The 17,409-nt window shown below is 37.8% G+C and overlaps 1 protein-coding gene across 7 annotated transcripts in view; it reads right to left on the reverse strand.

Moving 5' to 3' along the window:
• Positions 1-14,370, reverse strand: part of LOC110449351 — a 192,367-nt gene extending 177,997 nt beyond the window's left edge. For 5 of the 7 annotated variants that reach the window (XM_021496162.1, XM_021496158.1, XM_021496160.1 and 2 more), the window contains exon 1: positions 14,280-14,370. In XM_021496162.1, the coding sequence (XP_021351837.1) occupies positions 14,280-14,355 (76 nt within the window). In that variant the 5' untranslated portion in view covers positions 14,356-14,370. Of the gene's footprint in view, positions 1-1,714; positions 1,797-8,351; positions 9,392-14,279 lie in introns of those variants that run through there. The other 2 variants (XM_021496164.1, XM_021496165.1) reach the window with 2 other exon arrangements.
• Positions 14,371-17,409: the final 3,039 nt, after the last annotated feature.

The raw sequence follows: 17,409 nt of genomic DNA on the forward strand, positions 1-17,409 counted from the left end.
TCTGTATCTATAGACTGATGATCTTTATCTGACCTGTACATATACATTTCACTTAGACAACATTGATGGATGTTGAGTGCAAGTCACTATAAAGCAAAACAACATACATGTGTATTTATAAAACTTTGTATGGAGGACAAGCAGTCTGTTCCGTAAGGAAGACTTTCAGTCTTTCATCATTAAATCTATAATCAAACGTTTTTATCAATGACTGCCCTATCAGAAAGGTATCTTGATTGTTCATTTGATAGTATGTTGATATACACTAGAATTGACACATACCAGTTAAATAATGGGCCACAATAACAAACAGTTTCATTATTGTAAACAAAGCTAATATTTATTTAACAAGTTAAAAGTCAATGTAAACAGTCTTGGACGTGAACATTGAACAATTTGTGTGGTGTAAGTTAACATTGACAGATTGGATAAGTAAACCATGTGTTCAAAGCCTACATTTTATGAATGTTCGTTTTCCTGTTCTTATTGACTTCAAGTTTAATCTTTAATTGACTAATGATTAAGTAACTAATCAAATATCTTAGAACATCACAATCAGTCACCAGACAAATTTTCACAATCTTGGAATCTTTTTTTTATAGGCATGCATAAAAAAAAATCATAAATGGGAAAAAATAGTACTTTTTTGAGGGGGGGGGGGGGCACATGTCAAAGAGTATATATGATCCAATAGCTTTGGGGGAAAACATCTGTTGGGTTCTTCACTATGAAGAATAACAGCAACTCAAAATACAATTGATAATGCATTTCCTACAGCTTTTCTGCTGAGTCTGTGTATTCATGTTGTATTACAAATTGAACATTTTGGATTAAGGAAGGGCTCTTATTGGATATGAGGGATACAGATACTACACTGTGTGTGTACTACGTAGTATTCAACTAGCTTATATATAGTTAGCCGGATATCTGGGATTGGTACATTTTATTCCAGGGTTAGAGAAAGTTTTCAATATTTACTTAGAACTCACAGGTTGGGCTAATAGCTTCTTTTTTTATCTAAATCAACTTGTGGCATTTTTCTTAAGTCTAAATATGAAACTGTTCACAATTTGGTAATTTTCTATTCAATACAACTTTTATCAAATTCTGTGTTAATATTGTAACAGTACAATAGTTCAACAGAATATTCAAATCATTTTATAATTTCTCATGCTATAGTAAACAACTCAATATTTACACACGAAATATGATAGATGATCTGATATCAATTTGACAAATCATTTCAGTTGGACGAGTTCTACATACTTCAAGAGGACGAAACACACCACTTTCTGACCAGATTTGCAAATAGTCTATCTGTTATTGACACAACGCATTAGGAGTGAGTCACCACTAATAGATCTCGATCACCTGGTGTACGACATGTGTACATCGGCGATATTCACTGGCAATCTATGTCGTAACGTTCAATTAATATTGAAAAAATAAAGAAGTTAGTTACGATACAGTTAAACATAAGCTGCAATCTTTAACGTGCATTATTATCGGAAGTAATTACCATGACATTGAATTTCGCGGGTTGGCGCTCGTCTCGCCAATCCACAGCATAAATAATTAACACACTGTCTATATGTGTTTCGACTCAATTCGATCTCTTTTCAAAATGACAACATAAACAAACGGGAGTATCTTAGTCTATCATTACAATTTTAACTGTTTCCAGTTGAAAACATTAATACATTTGTTTACATACCTGTATTCTCCTTAGCTTAAAGAGGTGAAAACACCGTTAGTTCACGCTTGCTGGATATCAGTTAAGATTAACTTTTTCGTCTCCACATACTGAAGAGCTACACAAAAGGTTTAACTACCGTAGTCTCTCAAATAACTGAGCAACTTGAAACAGATATAATTAAAAAAAAAAACACAAAAAAAACTATTTCTTTACCTGTACGAAGTTTATTAACAGAGATAGAAGTCGATTAGACCGTTGTAATCTACTGTTAGACGTGGTTGATTTATTATTTCGTGTCCAAGAAATACGTTTGCAAAATGTCTTACTTTGCCGTTTTATTGTAAAGTGAAAGAGAAGTTACGAAAATCGGACATCAGAACTTTGTCAACCATATGCATTTTATTCTTTAAATACGTGTATTGAACCACGAACTTAGATTATATTGCTATCCATTATAAGTCTGTGATTTAATCACAATCGACGTGTGTACTAGGGTACTTTATTGGGTATGTGTGACAGGAGAGGGAAAATGCCGGGACAAGGCCGGGATTCAAACCCGGGACCTCAGAATTCAAGACGGACGCTATAACCAATTAGCTACATATGTAACTGACCACCTGCAGTCACGATGCTAGGTTCCGACAACACCCCACCCGTCTCCCTCTTCCACTATTTTATTCCAAGCGTCTGTCTATAGTTTGGTCGGTGGTTCCGGCTCCAATTCAGGTATTGACTAAGGCACTTCTCAAGTTACAGGGGACAGCAAATGCAACGGGGTTAGACCGGATTTGTCCAGGACGCTTTAACTAATAGCTATAACTGGCCATCGACAGTCACATCATATACTTACCAACCATTTGAAATTTCCACGGGGAGATTCTGCGTGCTCAAAATTAATATCATCGATAAAATGTGTGTTTCCACCCCTAGGGACACAATAACCATTAAAAATGACATATCATGAGCTGTTCTTTCAGATGAAATCATTAAATCTTAGAAAATAGGAATAGTTTAACAAATTCATTAATTGGACCAAAATAATATTTAAGGGTTCAAAATCGGGACTCTCCCCCCTAAAACATCGCCCATTCCTACTACGAATGTGATACATTTGGGAATATTTACCATCGTATGGCATTGTCACTATATAACCCTATCACATTCTATTGGCATTCATATAGGCTATGAATGCCATGTACCGATTGTTGACGTCATCATTATTATGACGTCACAATTGTTACGTTGGATACAACTGACCCTCCCTGGGCGATGGCTGTTCTATTCATTGAACAAGCATGCACGATACATACACTATTTAAACTAAATGCTGAATTATACTAAATGTAACTGAATTTTCTATGAGATTATCAGATTCCAAAAATGGTAAATATAAGTATTGAACTGCTTTCAGTTGGCATTCATAGGCAAAATGAATTCCAACTGGACAAAGGCAAATTCAATTAATCGCGCTAGCGCTTCATGTTGGATTTGCCTTTGTCCAGTTGGAATTCATTTTGCCTATGAATGCCAACTGAAAGCAGTTCAATGCTTAACAAAACTTACATGTTGTGTATGATAATATAAGCCTAATGTGATATGACAGCGGGACATATATGTCCATATCTATCTAAAGATAGCCACGTTTAGAACATTAATTCAGTGTGTACATGTGAGATTTCCTACCCAGAGAAAAGCACACAGTTAAGGTGAAATTAATTCAATATTGTCGATTTCGTAGGAGACAAGTAAACACTGAATTCCAAGCAGGGTGCTTGTGTAAACTAGTGTCCGATATGGGCAGGGATTTCAAGTTCGTGATAAAATATACCCAAATTCGTACAATTACCGAATTGATTTTATATACGTATATATAAATTACGTTTCGACGGACTATCTTATAGCTCAAGCATAACTGAATTCATTCTCAGCATCGTTTCGTCGTTATGACGTCATACTCATTAAAGTCCGAGCGTCAGAGACTGACGCCATAGTGATTGTTATAAGTTGAAAAATACAAATTCTCGAGAACTGTCTAATAAAACTCAAATTGTCAGAGACGCATAGGAAAAAGAAACCATTCTCACTACACAATCATAGAAAGGACGGAACAAACCAATCACACCAATTATCTGCGAAAAGATAACTGAACACTGCACCTATGTTCAGAGAATATTAAACTTTTATAAAAAAAAATCAAGAGAGGAGTGAACAGTAAAAATAATATTCAAACACGATTGAACAGTCACTGTAACGCCCGGAGGAATGAACAGTCACAAGTAACGTCCGGATGAATGTACAGTCACTGTAACGTCCGGAGGAATGAACAGTAATTGTAACGTCCCGAGGAATGTACAGTCACTGTAACGCCCGGAGGAATGGATAGTCACTGTAACGCCCGGAGGAATGAGCAGTCTCTGTAACGTCCGGAGGAATGTACAGTCACTGTAACGACCGGAGGAATGAGCAGTCACTGTAACGTCCAGAGGAATGAACAGTCACTGTAACGTTCGGAGGAATGTACAGTCATTGTAACGTCCGGGGAATGTACAGTCACTGTAACGCCCGGAGGAATAAACAGTCACTGTAACGTCCGGAGGAATGGATAGTCACTGTAACGGCCGGAGGAATGTACAGTCACTGTAACGTCCGGAGGACTGTACAGTCACTGTAACGTCCGGAGGAATGTACACTAACTGTAACGTCCGGAGGAATGTACAGTCACTCTAACGTCCGGAGGAATGTACAGTAACTGTAACGACCGGAGGAATGTACAGTCACTGTAACGTCCGGATGAATGTACAGTAACTGTAACGTCCGGAGGAATGTACTGTCACTGTAACGTCCGGAGGAATGTACAGTAACTGAAAAGTCCGGAGGAATGTACAGTCACTGTAACGTCCGGATGAATGTACAGTAACTGTAACGTCCGGAGGAATGTACTGTCACTGTAACGTCCGGAGGAATGTACAGTAACTGTAACGCCCGGAGGAATGAACAGTCACTGTAACGTCCGGAGGAATGGATAGTCACTGTAACGGCCGGAGGAATGTACAGTCACTGTAACGTCCGGAGGACTGGATAGTCACTGTAACGTCCGGAGGAATGGATAGTCACTGTAACGTACGGAGGAATGGATAGTCACTGTAACGTCCGGAGGAATGTACAGTCATTGTAACGTCCGGAGGAATGTACAGTCATTGTAACGTCCGGAGGAATGGATAGTCACTGTAACGCCCGGAGGAATGAGCAGTCTCTGTAACGTCCGGAGGAATGTACAGTCACTGTACCGTCCGGAGGACTGTACAGTAACTGTAACGTCCGGAGGAATGTACTGTCACTGTAACGTCCGGAGGAATGTACAGTAACTGTGACGTCCGGAGGAATGTACAGTCACTGTAACGTCAGGAGGAATGTACAGTAACTGTAACGTCCGGAGGAATGTACAGCCACTGTAACGTCCGGAGGAATGTACAGTAACTGAAACGTCCGGAGGAATGTACAGTCACTGTAACGTCCAGAGGAATTTACAGTCACTGTACAGTCACTGTAACGTCCGGAGGAATGAACAGTAATTGTAACGTCCCGAGGAATGTACAGTCACTGTAACGCCCGGAGGAATAAACAGTCACTGTAACGTCCGGAGGAATGGATAGTCACTGTAACGGCCGGAGGAATGTACAGTCACTGTAACGTCCGGAGGAATGAACAGTCACTGTAACGTTCGGAGGAATGAAAAGTCACACCAATGTTCAAAGAGAACCGAAGATTTGTTTTAATGTTTAAAGAGAACTGAACAGTCATACCAATGTTCAAAGAGAACTGAACAGTCACACCAATGTTCAAAGAGAACTGAACAGTCATACCAATGTTCAAAGAGAACTGAACAGTCACACCAATGTTCAAAGAGAACTGAACAGTCATACCAGTGTTCAAAGAGAAATGAACAGTCATATCAGTGTTCAAAGAGAACTGAACAGTCACACCAATGTTCAAATAGAACTGAACAGTTACGGTAATGTGTTGAGAGTAAAGAACAGTCACACCAATGTTCAAAGAGAACTGAACAGTCATACCAATGTTCAAAGAGAACTGAACAGTCACACCAATGTTCAAAGAGAACTGAACAGTTACGGCAATGCGTTGAGAGCAAAGAACAGTCACACCAATGTTCAAAGAGAACTGAACAGTCATACCAGTGTTCAAAGAGAAATGAACAGTCATATCAGTGTTCAAAGAGAACTGAACAGTCACACCAATGTTCAAAGAGAACTGAACATTTATTCCAATGTTCAAAGAGAACTGAACAGTCACACCAATGCTCAAAGAGAACTTAACAGTCATACCAATGTTCAAATAGAACTGAACAGTTACGGCAATGCATTGAGAGTAAAGAACAGTCACACCAATGTTCAAAGAGAACTAAACAGTCATACCAACGTTCAAAGAGAACTGAACAGTCACACCAATGTTTAAATAGAACTGAACAGTTACGGCAATGCGTTGAGAGTAAAGAACAGTCACACCAATGTTCAAAGAGAACTGAACATTTATCCCAATGTTCAAAGAGAACTGAACAGTCATACCAATGTTCAAAGAGAACTGAACAGTCACACCAGTGTTCAAATAGAACTGAACAGTTACGGCAATATGTTGAGAGCGAAGAACAGTCACACCAATGTTCAAAGAGAACTAAACAGACATACCAACGTTCAAAGAGAACTGAACAGTCACACCAATGTTCAAAGAGAACTGAACATTTATCCCAATGTTCAAAGAGAACTGAACAGTCATACCAGTGTTCAAAGAGAACTGAACAGTCACACCAATGTTCAAAGAGAACTTAACAGTCATACCAATGTTCAAATAGAACTGAACAGTTACGGCAATGTTCAAATAGAACTGAACAGTTACGGCAATGTTCAAATAGAACTGAACAGTTACGGCAATGTTCAAATAGAACTGAACAGTTACGGCAATGTTCAAATAGAACTGAACAGTTACGGCAATGCGTTGAGATCAAAGAACAGTCACACCAATGTTCAAAGAGAACTAAACAGACATACCAACGTTCAAAGAGAACTGAACAGTCACACCAATGTTCAAATAGAACTGAACAGTTACGGTAATGTGTTGAGAGTAAAGAACAGTCACACCAATGTTCAAAGAGAACTGAACATTTATACCAATGTTCAAAGAGAAATGAACAGTCATACCAATGTTCAAAGAGAACTGAACATTTCTCCCAATGTTCAAAGAGAATTGAACAGTCACACCAGTGTTCAAATAGAACTGAACAGTTACGGCAATATGTTGAGGGCAAAGAACAGTCACACCAATGTTCAAAGAGAACTGAACAGTCATCCAATGTTCAAAGAGAACTGAACAGTCACACCAGTGTTCAAATAGAACTGAACAGTTACGGCAATATGTTGAGAGCAAAGAACAGTCACACCAATGTTCAAAGAGAACTAAACAGACATACCAACGTTCAAAGAGAACTGAACAGTCACACCAATGTTCAAATAGAACTGAACAGTTACGGTAATGTGTTGAGAGTAAAGAACAGTCACACCAATGTTCAAAGAGAACTGAACAGTCACACCAGTGTTCAAATAGAACTGAACAGTTACGGCAATATGTTGAGAGCAAAGAACAGTCACACCAATGTTCAAAGAGAACTAAACAGTCATACCAACGTTCAAAGAGAACTGAACAGTCACACCAATGTTCAAAGAGAACTGAACAGACACACCAATGTTCAAATAAAACTGAACAGTTACGGCAATATGTTGAGAGCAAAGAACAGTCACACCCATATGTAGAGAGGAATGAAAATTCACAAAAAAGAACTGAACAGTCTTCGCAACGTTCATAGGACTGATAGTCATCAGTTGAAACTATATTCCGAGAGCAATAAACAGTTAAAATTATAAGATAATTTGTAAATATCACATCATAAGTAAGAGACGACTAAACTATTACAAAAACAACAGTATTTTGCAATATTCAAACAAGACTGACCAACCATAACAAATGTTAAGGTAGACTGACCAATCACAACAACCGTCACAAAAAGAACATGTCAACCGCATAACTGTAACATTTAGCCATCACAACAACAATCTTCACATAGGGCTGACCAATCACAGCTATGGTTACAAACAGAACGTATCAACCAAATAAATAGATAATTTGCCATCAAAACAACAACTTTAACATAGAACTGATCAATCAAAGCAATCGTTAATGACAAAGACCAATCACAGCACCTTTTTATACAATATTTTGCATTAAAAACACATGGAATATAAAAAGGCGAACACATTATGATACAACCACAAAAAATAGGCAATTAGAGCTGATAAAAAAATAACAAAAAATAATTAGATAAATACATGAAGGCGACGGTCATTGCGTACAGAGTGCAAGCGCTCTAACTTGAAGAAAACCAATTAAACAAATATCGCCAGGATAAACAGTTCAAAATGGTGGAGAAGTGAAACCACATCAGATCAAAGGATCTAACTCATCGCTGAAACGAGATGATCATGTATTTACTACATGATGTAAACAAGATACCACGCGGAGGGATATCTGGGTTGTATCATGTGACCAGATATAAACCATACAATCTGACTACTTGTTGAACACTTACCTAGTAAATGATGTAATCCAGATCTTGGTACCGAGTCTTGTAACTCGCGTGAGGTCGCTAATAACAGACACTTCTTACGTTATATCTGTAGCTTGGTCTATAAAGGCAGTGCTGGTACAGTACTGTGTTTCAAAGTCAATAAGGATAGTTAGTTCCAACTTTGTTTAATGTGATTCGGTACACACGTAAGATGTTTGATGATTAAAATGCAAAATTAAGGTTATCACTTATAGTTCCACTTAAATTTAAAAAAATTGTTTTAGAAATGTTATAATTTTTCATTAATTATTATAGTAATTATGCTTTAGAATTAGAATACATAATTGTTTTTGTCATTCTTTGGTCCGTTTCTGATATCAAATGTCCGAAAATAGCAGAATCCGTTCCCCAGAGATAGAAAGGGAAATCAGCAAGCTTGAACCACAATCGCGAGCAAGGGGGGCAGAGGCACTTCCTTTTCTGTTATGTCGATCTCCTATAGGTATAACCTGGTTGTTATGGTAACAAGGTGTTGCCAAGTTACGCAAGTTAATTACACACCGAATGACAAAAATCTATTTTCTGTAACACAGGGAGAAATCCACAATATTCGTGTCAGAAATAACTAGAGAAACCTTCCCAAGACGTGATGGAATTCGACATCTCAAGTGCACGTGTGTTGCCTGTCTCTCTTGAAAGCTACGCCCCCTATTGTCATAGTTTCTCTTCGAAAGCGAAAGCTTGTTCAAGTACTAATACATTTCATCAATTTATGGTGTGTGTTTGAAGCGTTAATCAGGTCTCCTTTGATAATCCCACATCAACGTTTCAACGAAATGCGTGTCATTTCCATTTTAGGAGATGTGCGAGTCCCGCGTGCTATTGCACGTGCTAAGCAATGGACGTACAGATTCAGCAGCTATCAGCGCCAGCGAACAGAGGTTGCATGCAGTCCCGAAATCAGGGAGATACTGGCTGTTAAGCTTTATGATTGTTTCTTTTAGCCCGTGGCAACCCGCTTGTACGCTTGTATAGGTGAGATATTTTAACATAGTAAACCCTGCTGTAATGTAACAGACGCAGTACTCTCACGCGCACAGAACGTAGACACCTGATATACAAAATGTTCACATATATACCCTGCTAAAATAATGATGTAGGTAAAAATAAGTGTAAGACGCATTTCTCTCGAGCGGCTTGCCAAGAGAAAGTCAAATTATGTACAAAATGGTGTGCATAGTCTACGATAACTTACACTAACATTTGTTTGTTATTATGGCAAAAAACAACAACCTCACATGCTTACATTTCCGCACGCGCGAACACGGAAGCTTGAGGATGGCGGAAGGGAGAGATAACTGAGAAAGCGGGTGATTGGTGTAAGCTTTGCATACGAATTGGCAGGTGGCACAGCTAATGACAGTCTTAGAGAGAGAGAAAGCGATTCTGTAATGTCGAAGGAATGTGTGAGTCTGAGGGCGAGGGGAGGATGTCTGATACTACACCTAAGTTTAACCCACAGGACACGTACGTTATTTACTATGTTACGTAGATCAGTATGTGCATAGTCGCTTTAGTACTATGTGAAAAGTATGTGTAGGTATATTCACTACTCGTAGGGTCATTGACCTTACTAGACCGGAAATATTTACCCGGGTCAGAAAGGGATCTGAGACATGGTGTACACAAACTGTACGGTGCACATGCAGGGTGTACAAGTACACGGCAGTATATTTAAAGATATACTGGTGAATTTATTACGTATTTCAGTTTGTTCAATATGGCATTAAAACAACAACTCTAGGTAAGAAATATGCTACAATCCGAGTCATCCGCTTTCCGAACCGTAAATGACACCACAAACGGGAACTATCGGTACATTCCGTAAACGAGTATTTACGGAAAGTGTCGACAGCTACCGACTGATTGATACCACTTATAAAAAAAAAAACACCGGATATTTCTGGACATAGTTCAGCTGGCCTGACTTCAGTGAACTGGTGTTCGAGCGGTTTTTTTTTTGAATTTGGAATGGAGATGTGAACCTCATTATTTGATCATAGCGTTTCGTCACCAGTTGGTTTGGTTTAATTTTGCTTAACGTCCTATCAACAGCTAAGGTCATAAGAACGTGTCTCCATGTGTGTAATGCATTAATGCATGTGTGCCGGAGTCACGGTATGTTGGTGTATTTCCTCCTTGTGATAGCGCGGATCTCATGCCGACTTTATAGTGCTATCTCACTGAAATACCATGTCGAAGGTACCAATCACAGCATTCCGCCCAGTCACAATATTCTGACAACGGGTGAACCCTTGAACCCTTGACCTCCTCACCTTGGCGAGAAGGATGCAGGTCCCTTCAGCATTGAATGTGGACAGCTAGACACCCTATTTCATGAAAGTTTCGCAAAGAAAGAAAAAGGACTTAAAAGTTGTGCATTGTGTTAGCAATGATTTACTATAAACAAACACCAAAGACAAATCAAACATTTCCTTAGCTTTCTGTAGGGTGTTGGAAACAACAAAAATGACTTGGAACAATGAAACAAGTATTAATGCCGTCGAACATACAATCCTTTGTCATGCAATGTACCAATATCTTTCAACAGACGCGGACTTCTATCAGTCATATTGCCAATGACAAAGAGATATTTAAGACGATGTCGTGTTCCTTTAATCTTTAGATGCATTAACGTATTCACTCCTGAAGACACATTTGAACTCTTCCAATTCGAAGGTTGGAAGAGTTCATTATGAAATTTCAGGGGTGAATGAGTTAAACGAGACGTAATATTTGTCAATTTTGTTTTCACATATCAACTAATGAAAATATATATAACGTATTTTAAGCCATCAAAATCCACTAGATCAGCCAATGCTTTGCAATAAAATCAGAAACCAGACATCTAAAAACACCTGTCTATCATACTAGACCATTCACCGATTACTACCCTCCTTTCGGCGTGGTCCTGTTTGATGCAAATGGCTCCAATCACCGTATATGACTTTTTTTTAGCGATTTTGTTTCAAACAGCATTCTTGCCAGGATGTGAGTTCACGATGTGTAACCACCTGCTACATTGTATGTAGTTAGATTTGGCGAGATAAGGTTCGTTAAGTTTTTAATTGGTTTAGCGTCCTATTAACAGCTATGTTTATTTAAGTAAGTGTCTTTGCAGTATGTTGGTGTATTTGCCTCCTTGTAATAGCGCGGATAGGATGCCGACTTTGGGTGCTACTTCACTGAAATGCCATGTCGAAGGCACCCCAGCACAGTATTTCACTCGATCACGTTATACTGGCAATATATGCGTTAATCCTAAATACTGGACGTGAAGGCAGGGAGTAACAACTACCATTTTAGATGACTTTGGTATGTCTGGGGACAGAACCCTTTGCCTGCCCCATCTTCAGACCCCGGTTTCATCAACGTTCCTTAACTTGAATGCAAAACTTAAAATCGCTAAGGGATTCCTTAGCTAGGGTTTTCCGAAAAATGCGTATCATGAACGTTCATTAACTTATAACTAAGGAGCTCCTTAGCTAAGGAAAAGGCCGGTTAAAGTAGCTCCTTAGAGCAAATGAACGTTGATGAAACTGGGGCCATCAATACGGTCACCAATAAGGCACAAAGTGAGGTACTGCGCTAGGAAACAAAAAAGGGTTGGAAGTAAAGAGATTGAAGATCCCAAAGGTTGCAATAGGCAGAGCAGATTTATTTTGGCACTTTTTGTTTCGCCAATTATAGGGCACAGAAGCATGTTCCCGATTCTGCAGGGGGTTAACTCATCAATTGCCTCTTACAATGTGTAGCGGGCAAATAGAAGGTTTGCGACAGTCTTAACGATTTTGAAAATACGTAAATCTTGTTCTGTAGATTTTTAAAATAGTTATTTCCTGTAGACTCATTACGTTATAGTATAATTAGTCAGATTTTGATTACTAACGATGAGCAGTAAATCAATAATATGAATATCATTCGAGTTAGAGATGGATTTGCGTCCTTTTGAAAGTAGTCGACCACAATAACTCTTGTGATTGTTTAATGAGTATATCGAGTAAAAAACTTGATAATTTTGGGCATTTTACTTATTATTATTTAAATTATCTAGAAAGTTATGAATATGTAACGAATAAAACAATAATAGAACGGCGTGTTGATATATCTAGCTCTATTTTATCACCTAATAAGTTACCAATTCACGTGCTTCTACGAGAAAGTCAACCGTTTAATGTGTCTATGAAGTCATGTAACACGCGATCATGCTTCAAAGAAAATTGAAAAAGAATACCGTAGGAAGGGAGATAATCCGTACAGAACTTTGGTGCTCATGTCACCGGGGGCCCTATACCCGCGTCTATGGACAATTCGAATAGACATCAGTCCATCAAAGAATACCGTCCCGTTCACGGCGGTACCCGTTTATGCATCTGGAGGTACATATGATGTACATATGATATATCGCAAGAACAATAAAGGATCACAGTGGGCTACACTCTACCATTTTAAGATGGGGGGGGGGCACATCTAATTGTCAAAATTAAAGCAAACGTTTTTGAGACACTGAACAATGAACGGTAAAAAACATAAAATGTCACTTTATATATATATTAATTTACTACAAACTGCTGTGAGTTCCTAAATGGCGCACACCAATATTACTGGCATATACGCGTCAAACTTATGTAAACAAAACACTGGTTTATTTATGAAAAACATAAGTATGCCTTCAATCAAACGTATTCTCGGTTAGCTAAGCCATATAATCTGTCAAGATTACTGTCATCCGAACTAATTCCAGGTACGTACCCTGTAGGATACACATACATTTGTAATCGCCTATAAGCTGATATCGAACGCTGACCGGAGATTCTCAATGAATGTTCCTATACCTTATAATCTGAAGCTGATAATTCTTTAAAATGTTACAACCAGCACCCCGAGGCCGTAAACATTACCTTGTTGACATTACAAAACCACATGTATTCACAAATTAGTGTTTTCGTGTTTATGGATTGAGTCAATATATATTTCATAATACAAATGTATTTCGCTAGTCTGGACACTTATTTTCGATTGCCTTCCCCGGCATATGAGTTATGAAGTGATCGACACAGCCATCAAGATATTTGGAAGGCACATAATTCAATTTAGAAAAATATACAACAAAACAATAACAGCTTGATGTCTTAAAATAATCACGACTTTTTTCACTACTTTCAAATCATTATTACTGCCAATATCTACAAGTTGAAAATATTCCTTCGCAGGCAAGCTTTAATTTACTTCCCCACTCAATATTTCCTGAATTGGCCATCTATACGAGACAAAATACAATGAAAGAGTAAGATTTCTGAACCACAATTAAAAAAAAATGTATTGATCCCAAAAAATACACACATTTACAGAAAAAATCGGTTATTTTGTGATGTGAAAATCTCGTCTGCTGTATAACCGAACTTCTCGGTAGTAGAGCGGACGTTAAACCACTCAAACATACATTTTGCAGTTCGAAAAATGTCCATACTCAATAGTTTTAAGAGCACTCAGGCTAGGTCTCCAAATATCCGTGTTTGACTTTAATTTGGCAGAACTATAAAAATCAACTTTAAACTGTTCCCATTGAAAACCTAAAACACTAAATCCTCGAAACTTTAACGTTAGTGAGCTTGACCACTGGAGTTTCTAGGATGTCACTGCCCAGATTCATCTTAACTTTAATTATTGACAGTCGTAAAGATCAAACGTAAAATGAATCCAAACCACAGGCATTTTAGTTAAAATTATAAAAAAGAAATAAATAATAAGGATACAAGTATAGAGGTCGATTAAGTTCCGGACTGGTCCTGCTTTTAAATTAGTATTTTTGTTAGCTGAACTCAAGTGCTGGTGGTCGTACTCACTTTCACAATAACACACCCAGGCAAAGATATAAATGTTACTTACTCTCTCCCGATCTGTATCGATGGATCATCATGACCGGGGTCAGTTTCCCGTTGATGAAGGCGTAATGACTCCCCATCCTGATCGTTACCACAGAGTTTTAATCCCAATTAGAGTTTTCCATCATTAAACCTCATCACATTTGTTGATTTCTCCAAATCACTTCCTCATCTCGTAAGCAATGTTTTCCCTTTGGAATACATCGGCTTTTATTAACGACTCGACTATCCTGAAATGTCCATGAGTTTATAAATATCACATGTATATTCCGCTGCTGATTTCCGCCCTGAAATAGACACAAAGAAATTAACACCTCTGTCAATCTTATATACGTGTCTTTCCACCATAGTTTGAACGACCAACTGCTACTCGAAACATGACATTTCTACTGTCCAATACACCGATATCACATTCCTGTAATAATCCAGTAACTGAACTCATAAAAATCCAATAATGAATAAAAATGCCCCACGTGACGTCGTCCGGAATAATTAACACAAAACAACAAAAATCCCTGTATTGTTAAAGCTGTGATTATCTGTGATAATTAGGTGTAGGGATCGTAAATCCTTTTTGGTAGAAATTGTATAACGTAGCGCTTTTTTTCTCGTGTCACAACCACTGGACTTTTAACTGGACACCTTTTACCTGTAACGGTCGATCCAATAATGGTCTTCTGTAGGTGTATGGTCATTTATTGGTCAACGAAAGTAACATTTTGATACCGACAGCTGATGTTAATTTCAACAGACAAATATTCAATTAGTGATAGAAATGGTTTGAAAACAAAATTGACGTTGAGGTTTTTCACGTGTAAAATCAACAAAGGTAGTTAATGAAGAGGGGGTACTCCTCTTACATGTGTTTGGATACCCAGGTAGGTAAATATTGTCCTACCTGACACAGGTAAATACAGGTAAAAGCCATTCAGGACACTTGAGTTAAGAACCATACGTAATGCATAGGTACTTAGTTTTCAGTCGATGTTTTTAAATAACAAGACACGACAAACACGTGTATTTGTTTACTTTCTCTAAATTATATTCCCTTTTTATCTTTCTCGCGGCAATTCACTAAACTGTTAGAATCATAACCAGAATCACGTGAAATTCAACATCACGTTGCTGGTATCCTTTGATCCATTCACAAAGCTCAATGATCTGTGCCTCTGTAACCGAAAATTTAACTGTATTTTGTTGTATTTACAAGTGATTACAGTATTTTTACGTTTACTCAAACTTCAGTAACACAAAGCGTACTTCTTATTATAACCGTATAACGTGATGTGTCTAGTTCATTCTGAAAATCATGCCGTAGTTTCATTAAGTTCGAATCCTTCGATGTTCCTCTCGAATACACACAGCGCGAGTATAATTCCGAGGTGTTATCAAGTACATGTACACCTGTCCGTTAATTACTTACGCGCATTAGAGCACGCACAATAAAACACCACTTCCCATTGACCACTTAATATGTCCAAATATTTTGACCACTTGTTCAGTAATCCGATTATCAACGAACGGCCGGTGGTCGAAATCCTCAAGTTGAAAACATTCCAGACCATACATGGCGTTCGTATGTTTTATGCAACGGGTTTCTGTTGTGTTTGCATGGCTGGTAAACCTCGGTTAGTGAATGTGTTTCACTAAAGACATGTTCCGAACATGTCGGCAAAACATAATGATCCATTTTCTTCTGTAAATAATTAATCCTCTCTATTCTTCAGATGTCAATTTTCTATTTTTGTGTGTTTTGAAGTCATGGAAAATCATGGAGTGGAAACTCACCACCGTGTCTAGGTACATCACGGATAATCACCTTATTTAAAAACACACAATGTCGATTCTAGAACAATGCTTCCCACTGTATTACTGAGGAAAAAAATGTCCCATTGAAATGGAAATATGTTTAATTATATGTTAATAGAGACATCTTAAAGCTCGTTTGGTATCCAAAAACCGTGGCAACAGCACGAGCTTAATTAAAGTTTTTACTGAATATTCACCGATATCTCATGCTTTGTGAACAAAATACCATAACACGTTAATGTTACTGATTAAACAAAAAGGACACGAAGTCGATTACAATGTGAAATAATACGTTTCACCATTGCTGTCGTCTCCAGGAGACGTGCTGCTCCCAAATCATCCTTTCACCCTTACATTTTTAAACTGGACTTGCCCAGACTTTGATTTGGTAAGGTTCAAATGTTACTTTAGGGGTGAATGGGTTAAATACACTATACTGTTCACGACTTGGCGGACGTAAAACTGGACACACTATATATATATATGCTAATTTTCCCGTAGATAGATGAAATAAACAGATGTAAGTAAATCCCGTAATAAACACAGCAATCTAGCGTTAATATGTCCTGAAGAATTCCCCGTCACTCATAAATCATTCAGGAATACTTTCTCTGTTGACAATAAAATTGTCTGGAATCTATTTCTCCAGTTTCCTCGTATCTGAAATGAAGATGAAGCTTATCAGATAAGGAATTGTGAACAGTTTTTTCTCAAATAACTTCACAGATAAAATCGGTTATTTATTTCACCTAGAAGCAATTTCAAAGTCAATTTGTGCCAAGACTGCCATTTTATTGGCCTAAATTGAAACTTGCGCCTCTGCCGTTATCATGTGTGCGATTTGGAAGTTAAACATATGTTATCTTGTAGTGTATTTTATCTATGATGTTCGAATACGCAAGTAAAACATGGATGTACGTATGTAGATAAAACAGGTAAGAACTATACAGATGTGTACAAGGTAATAAAACCGGTCAATAGACGATTGGATCGACACGCAGTATAAAGCCAACACGGTATCTATCCTCTCCCCAATATTACTGACCTATCTTCATATTATCTTATACAGTAAATCCGGTTAATTCCCATAGTTTAATTTAAATATCGAGCACGTTGAAAAATGAATATTTCATTCCAGATTATTTTGGGATCGTAGATATCCTATGATATCCTTTTAAAATAACCATGAGGTATATCGAAAATTGACTATGTCTAATTAATTAATTAGTTTTTACCGAATTTCCTGTAAGCTCTGAGTCGCATACACTTTATTAATAATACAAATAGAAAAAGTACAAGGAGAGTTAGACCAGATGTTCAGGAAG

The sequence above is a fragment of the Mizuhopecten yessoensis genome, unplaced genomic scaffold (genome assembly GCF_002113885.1).
Source record: "Mizuhopecten yessoensis strain PY_sf001 unplaced genomic scaffold, ASM211388v2 scaffold4583, whole genome shotgun sequence".
NCBI classification, from domain to species: Eukaryota; Metazoa; Mollusca; class Bivalvia; order Pectinida; family Pectinidae; genus Mizuhopecten; species Mizuhopecten yessoensis.